General features: G+C 40.7%; 1 protein-coding gene across 1 annotated transcript; it reads left to right on the top strand.

Moving 5' to 3' along the window:
* The first annotated feature begins 823 nt into the window (after positions 1-823).
* On the top strand, positions 824-10,038 carry LOC101949502 (matrix metalloproteinase-18-like). Its single transcript, XM_024099585.3, has 10 exons — positions 824-1,043; positions 2,054-2,298; positions 2,810-2,958; positions 3,054-3,179; positions 3,744-3,905; positions 4,353-4,470; positions 5,256-5,389; positions 7,530-7,689; positions 9,369-9,472; positions 9,710-10,038. Exons 1-10 carry the CDS (start codon positions 939-941, stop codon positions 9,808-9,810), a joined length of 1,404 nt encoding a protein of 467 aa, XP_023955353.2. The 5' UTR covers positions 824-938; the 3' UTR covers positions 9,811-10,038.
* Positions 10,039-12,911: the final 2,873 nt, after the last annotated feature.

Consider the following 12,911-nt stretch of genomic DNA (forward strand, 5'->3'; position numbering starts at 1 on the left):
TATTAGTCTACAGTGGTTAGAATGAAAAAAGATACAGAGAGATTTAGTTTGATTAGATAGCTGTCACTTTTGATTTAAAAAAAGATTAGTTCTGACAAAGGCCAAGGGATGGGGATGCTTTATTTTGCTTTCACTTACAATGCGTTACAACGGTTTAATCAGTAGAGTTATTCCTAATTTAGGACTCGATCCTGCAATGAGGACAGTCAAATATGTACACAATTGCGTAACTTGAAGCACTCCTCTTGAAGTCAATGAGACCATTCGACTACTTAAGGTTTAGCACCTGCTTAAGTGCTTTACTGGAGCAGGAATTGAGTGCACTGGGACTCCACACAAGCACATCGGTCTGCTCTAAATGCAGGATTGGAATATTACACTGCAGTGAGATCAGAATCAAGCCCTGGCTGGGTAAATTTTGATTGTCCCTGTCCCAAAGAACTAAAGACTTTGGGGAGTATAATATAGTTGCCGGTGTTTTATTGAGGTCAATCGGGTTGCTTTCAAGTTTAAGATTAAGCTTGTACTTAGGTGATCTTCTAGATGGAGGTTGATGTGTTTATTTTCATAACTATGGCTACCATAATGTTTTTCTGAATTTTCTGAAAAAGTGGGACCACTTGGATGGGTCATAATCTAATAGAGGAAGGAAAGGAATTTGGATCCACCATATCCTTTCATTTGAAAACCTCTTTCTTATTAATATTATATAATTGTGAAAATGGGGGGAGGGAGTTCTGTTAGTTGTGTCACCCCTTGATGATGAAATTATTGTTATGTATCATTGTGCTTGCTATTCAGAGGAAGTTATACACAATGAGTCAGTTTACAGCTGATGTCCACAGCTGCTATATAAGCAGGGCTCTCTGAGAGATATGTATGTAGCAGCTTTAGAGTAAGCAGTGTTAGTGTTACAAGGCACAGAAGTGACGATAAGAATGAAGACCCTTCTGCTTCTGCTGTTATTATATGTAGCATCCTCCTCTGCTTTACCTGTGGCTCCAGAAACAGAAGATGAAGACAAAAACATCCAGCTTGTGGAGGTAAATATTTGCTATGAATTTCAAACACTATAAATTAAATGGCAGGAAGAATTGGCTTCTTATCAATTTTGCAAAATTTTATTTTATAATTTTCAAACTGCAGTTGTATTTCTTATTTTTTAGAAACAGTCCTGATGTTCAAGAGGTATCAAGTTGCAGAAGTTTTAAGGGAAATATTTCCTCTTGGCACCAGCTTACTTTTGTCTGAATTATGATTATGACTGTCAGAAGTGATATAATAAAGTAATAAAATACTACAGACACATGGCATTAATTATGTTATCTAGCAACCAGATTGTGTTGTTCTATAAAAACGTAGGCCCCAATTCAGCAAGGTACTTAACTCTGTGCCTAATTTTAAGCTCATAAATAGTCTCATTGTCTTCAACGGGAGTACTTAAAATGAGGCACATGTTTAAGTATCTTGCTGAATCAGAGCCTTAATGGAGCAGCAGAACAAAAACTAAATGATATAATCCTTGTTAAGATGTTATAACACTTTTTATTTTTTTTAAATGGTTAACTAATGTTAGGCTCCTAAATCCATATTTGGTTGATAATTAGATGGCTTCAAAAGTGCTGAGCATCCAGCATCCTCCATTGGTTTCATTGGAAATCGTAACTGAGTAGTGGCTGAGGGACAGATGCTATTAGCCTTTACTGATTTGAGCAGCCCCAGAGAAGTCAACTGGATTACTCGTGAGAGAAAGGGCTGTGGGGAGAGGTTGCAATATACAAATTTAGAGTAAATAACTGAAGAGTAAATTTTAGATTTTTAAAGATACATGTTGCAAAAGCTTTCATTGTAAAACAGGAATTCTAGAGGTCAGTAAGAAAACTGTACTGTATTATCTCTTACTGTTTAAATAAATCCCTGCAGAAAGTGACCTGTCTTGACTCCTCGAAAACATGGACCCCAGGCACATGGGTGTAATTTTGTAAATGTTTAAACTGTTCTGCATGACTTAATGAATACAAGTGACCCAAAGCACTGTTCTTGTTTTTGTCAGAATTATCTACGAAATTTCTACAAGCTTGAGACAGACAAGCAGTCTCGCTTTAAGAGTAAAAACATTGAGCCTCTAACTGAAAAACTCAAAGAAATGCAGGCATTTTTTGGGCTGAAAGTGACTGGGAAACCAGATGTTGATACTCTGGAGGTGATGAAGAAGCCCAGGTGTGGTGTACCTGATATTGCTCAGTATGTCCTCCTTGATGGAAATCCAAAATGGGAAAGAAAGGATCTGACATACAGGTAACATTTGTCTACAGAATTTATTGAGCAAAAGAGTTAAGGCCAAAATTTTCATATGATTTACCGAAAGTTAGGCACTTAATTCCATATTTAGGCACCTAGATAAGTGTTCTGTTTTTAAAGGGAGGATGAAACCATCGTTAAAGTCTGTGGGAGTTGTAAATGCTCAGAATTTGAAAATCAAGTCACTTAATATGCTGCCAAAATCTGGCTTTAAGGTGTCTAACTTTAGGCTTCAAATTTGAAATATTTTGGCCTAAAACAATATATTCTACCTGAACTACAAGTGTAGATACCAAAACGTGTACATTACTTTATGGAGACCAGGAGTACTTGTGGTACCTTAGAGACTAACAAATGTATTTGAGCATAAGCTTTAGCCTATGAAAGCTTATGCTCAAATAAATTTGTTAGTCTCTAAGGTGCCACAAGTACTACTATTCTTTTTGTGGATACAGACTAACATGGCTGCTACTCTGAAACCTGTCATTACTTTTGGGTTATTTTAAAGGATTGTGAACTACACACCAGATATGCATCCAGCAGATGTGGACAAAGCAATCCAAAAGGCGTTTAAAGTTTGGAGCGATGTGTCACCACTAACATTCAAAAGGATCTACGATGGCAATGCAGATATAATGATGTCTTTTGAAATTGGAGGTAAGAACATTATACTAATACAAACATTAGCCTTCATCAGTTGTAGAAGTGCTTGGCAATAAGAATTAAGTTAATTATCCTTTTTTTTTTTTTAGATCATCGTGACAATTCTCCCTTTGATGGACCTGATGGATTCCTGGCTCATGCCTTTCAGCCTGGCAATGGTATTGGTGGAGATGTTCACTTTGATGAGGCGGAATATTGGACAAAAGGCTCAAATGGTAGGAGATTCATTACTACCCCTGTTTATACAGGATCAGATTGTGCAATCTTTGCTCATGTGAAGTTGTAACTTAGGCTCGGACCCACAAAAGACTGGGCTATAGGATATTCTGATGTGACTCTCTTTCAATCTCCCCTATTGAAGCTGATCCATTGTGTATAAATAATTAAATATTAATTGGGCAAGAGGGAGCGGGAGTGTGACTCTACAGTCCAGTGGTTCAGAGGTGGGAAGCCCATGTTCAAATCCCTTCTCATCAGGCAGAGGAGGGAATTGAAACTGCATCTTTCACCTCCTGAGTGAATGCCCTAATCACAGGGCTAAAATTTCTCTGGGAAGATTCTGCCTCCTCCTCTCTCGCTGGCCATTTTGTGTGGCATTAGGCATGTTCTCCTTCTACATTTCTTTATATTATAATGTTTGCAGAATTACTGAAAGAATCTCAAGTGTCTCTAATATGCTTTGGGCCGGCATGTATAGGTATTTCCTATTTAGTCAGCTGTACTATAGAGTCAAACACAGTTCACCTATTTTAAATATACATTTTTTTTTAATTCCTCAGGATACAACTTGTTCCTTGTCGCAGCCCATGAACTTGGCCATGCACTGGGTCTGTCTCATTCTACTGATCCTGGTGCTCTGATGTACCCCACCTATTCCTACACTGAGCCTAACGAATTTCGCCTTCCTCAGGATGACATTAACGGCATTCAAAAGGTCTATGGTAAGAAAAATAAACATTTAGTCATATGCTGGGTTAATTTCACTTTTATGCAGAATGCTGCTTAATCAATAAAAAATGTATATTTTAAGAAACATTCTTCTAATTCTAGAAACATTCTAGTGTTGCTGCACAGAGCAATTCCAGTTTTGCTGAGCTCCTGTTAACTAGAGGTGGGAAATGGCCCTGAAGGTGGTTTCACTGAAGTTCAGCTCCTCTGCATGCCCATTTTTGCACACTTCAGTAGTTTTGTAGAAGCTAAGCCTCACCTGTGCTGAGTTTAGGAGCTCTACAAACCAGACGTTACCTGGCAGTACCCTGATTAATGACCACCTCCCCCGAATTTTTCATGAGAAGATTTTGTGTGCGCAACAAGTCCTTCATAACATTGGTTTTCAGCTGTATTTCTCCATATTATATAATGCCAATTTTTCTTTAATCTTCATGTAGGACATTCAGATAACCCCGTTCAACCAACTGGACCCACAACACCAGTAACTTGTGACCCCAGATTGACTTTTGATGCTGTCGCTACCATGCGTGGAGAACTGCTGTTCTTTAAGGGCAGGTAACAACAAAGAACTTCTGAGTTATTTCTTTGAACTACAGTACTCAAAAGGAAACAATATTTCAGATCATTTAATTCCCAGGAGATCTCAGGGGAAACTCTCACTTAGAAATGTAGCGCTAACAATAAAAATCACATACAAAAGGTGGCCCAAATTCTCTGATGATGGTTGCCTAGCTTTACCTAACATTTCTCTCAGGCATGACAAAATGCTTTAGCTGTTTCCAAAGTGGCTGCATCAAATGGTGAGATGGCTAAAGGGTACCAACCATTGTACTGTAGTTTCTAAGGAATTCTAATTGTTTTCAATGGGAACTATAACCCAGATTCTGCTATACACAGCTCTGATCATAAGAGAGGAGCTTAAATGTCAGCGGTCTACCGGCTAAGGCTGGTGAAAGTGATTCAGGACTCCCCCCTCAGATTCTATTCCAAGTACTTTGCCACTGTAATCAGTGGAATGATAGGTTTGTTATCAGTCTAGATTCAATTAAAAAGAGGGCAGCTGCAAACTCATGTTTTGCAATGGTATGTTTATGTGACACACTGGGCACTACTTTGTCGTGACCCCGCCACAGTGTACGTCATTAGCAGGGATAGAACCTGTGACCTCCGGCACCAAAACTACTAAAGGATTAGCTCTAGTAGGTAACACTCATAGCACACTCTTTTCCTCACTGTAGATCAAACACTAAAGAGAGACAGAATCAGACACATTTCACCTTCGTATTACCTTTATGGCAGTTTCGGAACAGTTTATAATTTGCCAAATTTATTTAAACCAGGTATTTCTGGCGCAAGCATCCTCAGATGACAGAGGTCGAACTCAATTTCATTTCTTTATTCTGGCCAAATCTGCCATCTGGAATTCAAGCTGCTTATGAAAATGTTGAAAGGGATCAAGTTTTTCTTTTTAAAGGTAACGGAATCTGACAATGTTAGTTCTTCTGATATATGAATTTACTGGGAATACTTTGCTCCACAGACTGTGCAATTCTCCTTAGATGACACTGCACGAAACAACTCAAATGTTCAAATTACAAAAGCCCCCAAAATGTGTGAATAATGAAATTAAAGGTTGCTTATCTATTTAATGTAAATGTTCTGAAAAGCAAGCTATGAAAATGGCTTCACTTTTCCTTCAAATCTAGTTTTATCATAGGAAATAGCATGTGTCGATTAAGAAGCACTTTGGCTAAATTCAAAATGTGCTGTGGACTAGATCACTAGCAGCCTTGAATTAATACACTAATTCTCAGTATCAGAGGGGTAGCCGTGTTAGTCTGGATCTGTAAAAAGCAACAAAGAGTCCTGTGGCACCTTATAGACTAACAGTTGTATTGGAGCATAAGTTTTCATGGGTGAATACCCACTTCGTCAGACGCGTGTAATGGAAATTTCCAGAGGCAGGTATAAATATTCAGGCAAGAATCAGTCTGGAGATAACGAGGTTAGTTCAATCAGGAAGGGTGAGGCCCTCTTCTAGCAGCTGAGGTGTGAACACCAAGGGAGAAGAAACTGCTTTTGTAGTTGGCTAGCCATTCACAGTCTTTGTTTAATCCTCAGTTGATTTGCAAATGAACTGAAGCTCAGTAGTTTCTCTTTGAAGTCTGGTCCTGACGTTTTTTTGCTGTAGGATGACTACCTTAAAATCTGCTATGGTGTGGCCAGGAAGGTGGAAGTGTTCTCCTACAGCTCAACCTTCCTGGCCACACAATAGCAGATTTTAAGGAGAAACTGCTGAGCTTCAGCCAGGGGCGGCTCTAGCTTTTTTGCCGCCCCAAGCATGGCAGGAAGGCGGCTTTGGCGTACCTGCTGCCGAATTGCTGCCAAATCCACAGGACTGGCGGACCTCCCGCAGGTGTGCCGCCGAAGTCTGCCTGACTGCCGCCCTTGCAGGGACCAGCAGGGCGCCCCCCCCGCGGCTTGCCGCCCCAGGCACGCACTTGGAGCGCTGGTGCCTGGAGTCACTGCTGGCTTCAGCCTCAGCCTCCCTGATTGAACTAACCTCGTTATCTCCAGGCTAATTTCAGTATTAAGTCAAAGAACTAGCAGCTGTTTTGAAAAGCATTCAGCAGGGTATTGGTTAATTATTGATGCCACATCCAAAGGTCTGCTAGGCACCTTACAGAACATAGGGAACAAAAGACCTCCAGAGCTCTTAGAATCCAGGCGAAGACAGGATGTACAGGTGAGGGTAATACTACAGGTGGTTAAAAAATGAAAACCTATTTATGTGAAAAATGTCAAACTGTTTTTCTTTGGAAGTGTTCAAAAGAGACCACTTTCGGTAAGCAAACATTTTAAGAAGCATTTCAATAATATTTTTGTTACAAATTTTGATAAGAATATCAAAAGGGATACAAAATTTTCCACAATCCCCATTCCCAACCCAAAATGTTGATAATGCTGACACTTGTTTGTGAAAAGTTTTATTTTAGTAAAAAGGCCATTTGTTGATGAGAATAGCTGTCTGTTTGAAATAGTTCAACCAGCTTTCATAATGATACACTTAAGTGGGGAGAGGGAGAGAGAGAAAAGATACATAAGATCACTTAATCACTTATGCACTTATTAATAGTTAAGTTTCTGTATATACATCTATTTAGACATGTATACACCTCCATTACCAAAGTATCCGAAGACATCCAAAGTATTGTTAATCTTCTGCATCCCAATAAACTGCTCTTGGTGGATTACTTAACAATTTGTAAAATTCAAGGAGTCTTCTCCCAAAATGTATAACGTGTATAAGTGTATGGGAAGGGTTCTTCTTGGACTCATTGCTCCAAGGTCTAATTCCTGAACCTGAAGGACATCTCCCCTAGGATTTATGCTATGTTTAAAATACAAAGATCAGCGCCATTCCTTAATTTACTGAAAGTAAAGGGGAGGACGAAATCTCAGAATCACTACTCAGCTATACCTGTCTCTTGAAAATTAAGTTGCTTTGTTATCATCATTTTAATGAAAGTACTAAGCCAGAAGCAATGATCTGATGTTGTTTAGTATGAGCAGAAGCCGCTGGTGAAACATTTAATTCTATTTTTTCTTTGCAGAGAACAAATATTGGGTCCTCAGTGGGTATGACTTAGTGTATAACCACCCAAAAAGCATCTATGACTTGGGCTTCCCAAAAAATGTTAAGAGAATTAATGCAGCTTTCAATGATGAGAATTCAGGGAAAACATACTTCTTTGTAGGTGGCAAGTACTGGAGGTAAGATTTCATATTCAACAGACTTAAGGTATATTCTCTCTTTAGGCTTGGAGGATTAATATGGAAACATAAAATAAAATGTAATAGAGATTAAACCAATTGGATTCCACAAAACTGAATAGGGTTTGATGGAAGTTAGTTTTAAAATCTAGGGAGTCTGCCAGAAAATACTAAACTTTCTATAGGTTTTTTCAAACCATCCTGTAGAAATCTGTGGTAGGGATTAATTATATTCTAGAGCAAGAGACACAAAACCTGTAGAAACACTATTATCTAGTAAATTCTTTAAGAATTACCCAAAGGATGTAATGTTCTGAAATTGTACCCCTGTGTCTCTCAAACTTCAAGCTAAAAGAAGTATTAATATACTGGATTTTTGTTCCTTCAGTGTGAACAGTCAGATGGGTTTATGATGTGTGATTATGCAGTAGTTTGTGGTTACGTTTCTTTATATTTCATAGTAGCTCAGCAATCTTTTGCAATAAACTACTCCACTGAACTAACACCTGCATCACATTGCAATGGCTCTTCGGCTTCTCATCTGAAAACAGTTTAGAATTCAGTAGAATGGAGTTCTTGGAATCACAATATCAGGGGCATTGGACGGAGATGTGTTGCAGGGGCTATAGCCACTCCAAAATTTGCCTTTGCCCTCCGGCAGCCACCCTGTAGCTGCTGCTGCTCTCCAGCCATCCAGCTCTGAAGGCACAGTGCAGAGAGTGGCAGTTGCTGGCTGGGTGCCCAGCTCCAGCAGCAGCGGTGAAGTAAGCCCTGGAGGGGTACTGGGGTGCCTGAGAGCAGTCCCCAGCCCATCCCTGCCTGCTGGGGCACATTGCACAGGGCAGGTGCAGGATCCAGGACTACCCACAGTAGCCCAGGCTGAACCGCTCTGGCCTGGGCTTCTGTTCCCAGCCCCCCACAGTTGCTGCTCCCCGAGGGCTCTGCTGGCCCCCGAGCTGGGTCCCCCTGCCTTGGCAGCTCTTACCAGGTGCGAGCAGCCAGCACCCTGTACTGCCCAGCTCTGGCTTCAGGCCTCTGACCTGGCCCCGGGGAAGTGCCACGGAGGGGGCAGGGCCTTGTGGCAATGTTCTGTCTGGCCCACCTCAGCTCCTCCACTGGGAGCTGGTGCCGCCCCTGCATAATATAACAGTAAACCCCTCAAAGATACACATGACTTTTACTTAATAAATAATATATCTGCTAGGCAGTTGACACTAAGACAAATATGATTTCAGAATTACATATACAGGCCTTCTGCTTCCCAGTGCTGGTGCTTCACTTTCCCAAGAAGCACTGATTGGCTAGGATGGGGTGGCCAAAGATGTATATAGGCAAGAAGAGTTTTATTCATTTGGGGCAGCCTTGCAAAATTGTCAAGTAAATTCACAAGCTCAGTCTCTCGCTTATCTTTACCAGACATGCAGTTCCTGCCTGTCCCTACCCATTCAGCCAGAACTCCTATACATATGCACACATGCACTCCTGAGGTGAAAGCTCAATGGAAGTTTTGTATGCAAATCTGAAAACAGAATAGCAAGGATTTTAAGGGTTCAGTTTGTTTAGCTCATTCTTAATGGATTTTCTACCAAGAATAGTCTCATTTATGTGTCAGGGTTTGTTTTCAACTTTTTAAATGTCATTTATATACCATACATTATAAATATATTTCTTCTATGCAGATATGATGAAAACAGGCAGTCCATGGATCAGGGTTATCCAAAGAACATAATCAATGAGTTCCGAGGAATTAGCAAAAATATTGATGCTGCTTTCCAGGATGGTAGTAAGTAAAACAAATTTTTAAAAACAGTTTACTATGCTAGAATATTTGTGTTTCTCTAGGTTGAAGAAATCTTTTAAAAGACAATCATTAGTCATATTTTCACTACTGTAGTAAGATCAGAAATTAACACAAATGAATATGTAGATACTGTCAATGTTATATTTTGCTTTATAGAAATATTTGTTGGAAAACATTTCACCTATGAAATATAACGATTCAATTTATTTTTATTTCTAGGATACATCTATTTCTTCATAGGAACAAGACAGTTCCAGTTTGATCCTAACGTCAAGAGAGTTGTCCGTGTCATGAAAAGCAATAGCTGGTTTAATTGCTGATTAATTCCATTGATTTCCTTCTTGCGTGTTACAACTGTTTTATATGCAGTATTAAGCTATTAATAGATCTTAAAAAATCAAAAAAATTGTACTGTTCTCTGGCTTGATCCTCTGGGAGTTCTGTCTGAATAACTTTAGAATGTTACAGTACTGTCATTATGTAATTTATTGATTTATTATGGGCTGGACTTCCGATTACCCATAAATTATTTTATATTTGTCCTACCACTTCCTGTGTCTTGTGATCATTGCCACTGCTCAAGAGCTACACTCTGCTCCCAAGCACAGGCTGAGTAAATGGGCTGTGCCCAAGGAAATTACATGGAGTCTTAGGGGATAAAAATCTTCCCTCAACTCAAAAGCAGAAAATGGAGCAGCCACACCGCTCTCTACCATCCATGGCCCACTGGAAAATTTCTGTGGAGCCAAAATATCCCCTCTCTCTTCAATCCATTAGTCATACTCACACCTCTCCCCTTCCCAGCCCCAAATTTCTCTCTATGGCCAACTGCTGAGCACTGCTTCTCTGACGCTTCATGTCATCCTTTTTGTCATACAGTGGAGCTGCATTACTCCTTCTACATTCTGGAACATTTATGGCCCAGAATTAATTCCTAAGAGCAGGGCCGGCTCCAGGCAGCAGCTTAGCAAGCAGGTGCTTGGGGCGGCCACTCCAGATGGGGGCGGCACGTCCAGCTATTCGGTGGCAATTCGGCGGAGGGTCCCTCACTCCCGCTCGCTCACTTTTGGAGGGGTGAGGGGGGGCTGTGTGGGGCGACAAAAACCCGTCCCTGCCTAAGAGAATCCACATTTTAAAAATAGAAAACAAAATGGCAAAATAGCTGGAGAGCCTGATGCTTTATAGCCACCTACATATTACACATTCATCCATTCATTTACCAGTTAAGGTGAAACAGAGATGTCCAGAGCCATGAAAGGGAGAACAGGTAGCTTAAACTTGATACAGTTGGAGAGCAGAACAGTGATGGATCTAAGCAATGGACAGACATAAAGCAATAGGAGAAGAAGATCCCACAGAAAAGCCATGAAAATAGTAAATTCAGGCAAACCTAGTGGCCCAGAGCCTATTTCTACAATACTGGGGTGCAGATGATTTTTCTATGCTATAGTTGCCCTCAAAACTAATTTCTAAAATGGGAGAGTAATGAATAGTAGATGAATAAATAGTTAATATTCTTGTTTAAATGCATACTTTTCTTTGCATGGGGTCTGAGTATTTATACAAAGAATAGCTGTTCCTCCTAGCAAATAATAAACAACAAAGGGTTGAAATCAGAGTTGATTGGAAAATAGGAGCTTTTTCCCAGTGCAAATTTCTTCTCTCTCTCTCTCTCTCTTTTTTTTTTTTGGTCAAAAAACTCTGAACGTGTAGCCAAAAGCCATTTACTGTGACAAATCACTTTCCATGAAAGATTTTATGTAATTGAAAGGCCAGTTTTCCATTGAAAAATAGTTTAGATGGAAGTTTTTGACCAGCCCTAGTGAAAATGAACAGCCATTCAGCATTTGAGGGAACGCTCACCGTATTTGCAGTATACTGCAAATAACTTTTCCATTGACACCTTACATGGCATACTTTGTACAAGATTTATTGCAATTGTATAACAGTGGTAGCTACAGTGATCTACATGGTCATATTTTATTCATAGGTTTCAGAGTAGCAGCCATGTTAGTCCGTATCCGCAAAAAGAACAGGAGTACTTGTGGCACCTTAGAGACTAACAAATTTATTAGAGCATAAGCTTTCGTGGACTACAGCCCACTTCTTCGGATGCATATAGAATGGAACATATATTGAGGAGATATATATACACACATACAGAGAGCATGAACAGGTGGCAGTTGTCTTACCAACTCTGAGAGGCCAATTAAGTAAGAGAAAAAAAAACTTTTGATAATCAAGATAGCCCAGTACAGACAGTTTGATAAGAAGTGTGAGAATACTTACAAGGAGAGATAGATTCAATGTTTGAGCCATTACAATTACATTAATTTAATCCGTACTGAATTAAATGACATGCAGCAATTCTTCCTATTTAGATGCTGCAAGGATCACCAGTGAATAGTGGCTCTGAAGTTGCCACTCCACTGGTCAGGAATGCCTCTGCCACCTTGGCATACCCCTGTACTCCAGCCAGCCCTACACCGGCTGAGAAATCCTCTAGCACAGGGTTCTCAACTTTTTTCTTTCTGAGGAAAAAGCATTTCAGGAAGAAGAAATTCCAGAGAAGAGCAATAAAAATGATTAAAGGTCTCGAAAAAATGACCTATGAAGGAAGATTGAGCAAAGAGGGCTGGGAGCTGAGGAGCAGCTTCAACCCCCTCCAGCAGCAGCAAGAGATGAGGGAACATCGCTTCTGCCTGTTCCATGGCAACAGCCAAATCAGCAGCTGCCCCGCACTGCCCGGCTCCGGCTCCAGCTTCCTGCCTCTGACCTGGCCAGGGGGCGGGGAGAGAAGGAGGTGGAGAGAGGTGTGTGTAGCTGCCCCAGGACTGCCTGCTCTTGCACTGTTCCTTGGGGGGGGGGAGGGGCAACACCCCTGTGTCTCCCAACTCTGCCCATGGGCTCAGGGATTCTGCCCCATGGGGAGCATCAGGGCTCAGAAATTCAGCCCAGCTGCTCCCAACTTTGATTAATGTGATTATCCTATTTGTATGCATGTGTCATTTTTGTATCTGGAGTTCTGAATATTGACTATGTAACTGTATTTCAACTGTGTTTGCTCCTGGTGACACCCACAAGGTATTTACATCCAGTCTAACCAGCACATTGTGAAGGGAATGTTTAAGTTGATGGCCCATCAACGAACACAATGGGCCATGGAAGAAGCCTATCCCCACTTTCCAGATGGACTGTAAACCAGTGAGGGGAAGTAAGAACTCACCTTACCCATCTATACAGGCTGCCCAGATTCATGTATATAAAATTAAATGGGTGCTGCATGTTTACTTACGCCCCACTGCTGCTGGAGAAGGTGGGCAGTGACTTGGCTGCACCCCAGAGCTGGTGGCCAGAAAAGTTGAACTGGTTTGATGGGAGGGTGGCACAGTTTGAAACTGGAAGAGGCCAGCAGAGCAAG

The sequence above is a fragment of the Chrysemys picta genome, chromosome 1, assembly GCF_011386835.1.
Source record: "Chrysemys picta bellii isolate R12L10 chromosome 1, ASM1138683v2, whole genome shotgun sequence".
In the NCBI taxonomy this organism is placed as follows: domain Eukaryota; kingdom Metazoa; phylum Chordata; order Testudines; family Emydidae; genus Chrysemys; species Chrysemys picta.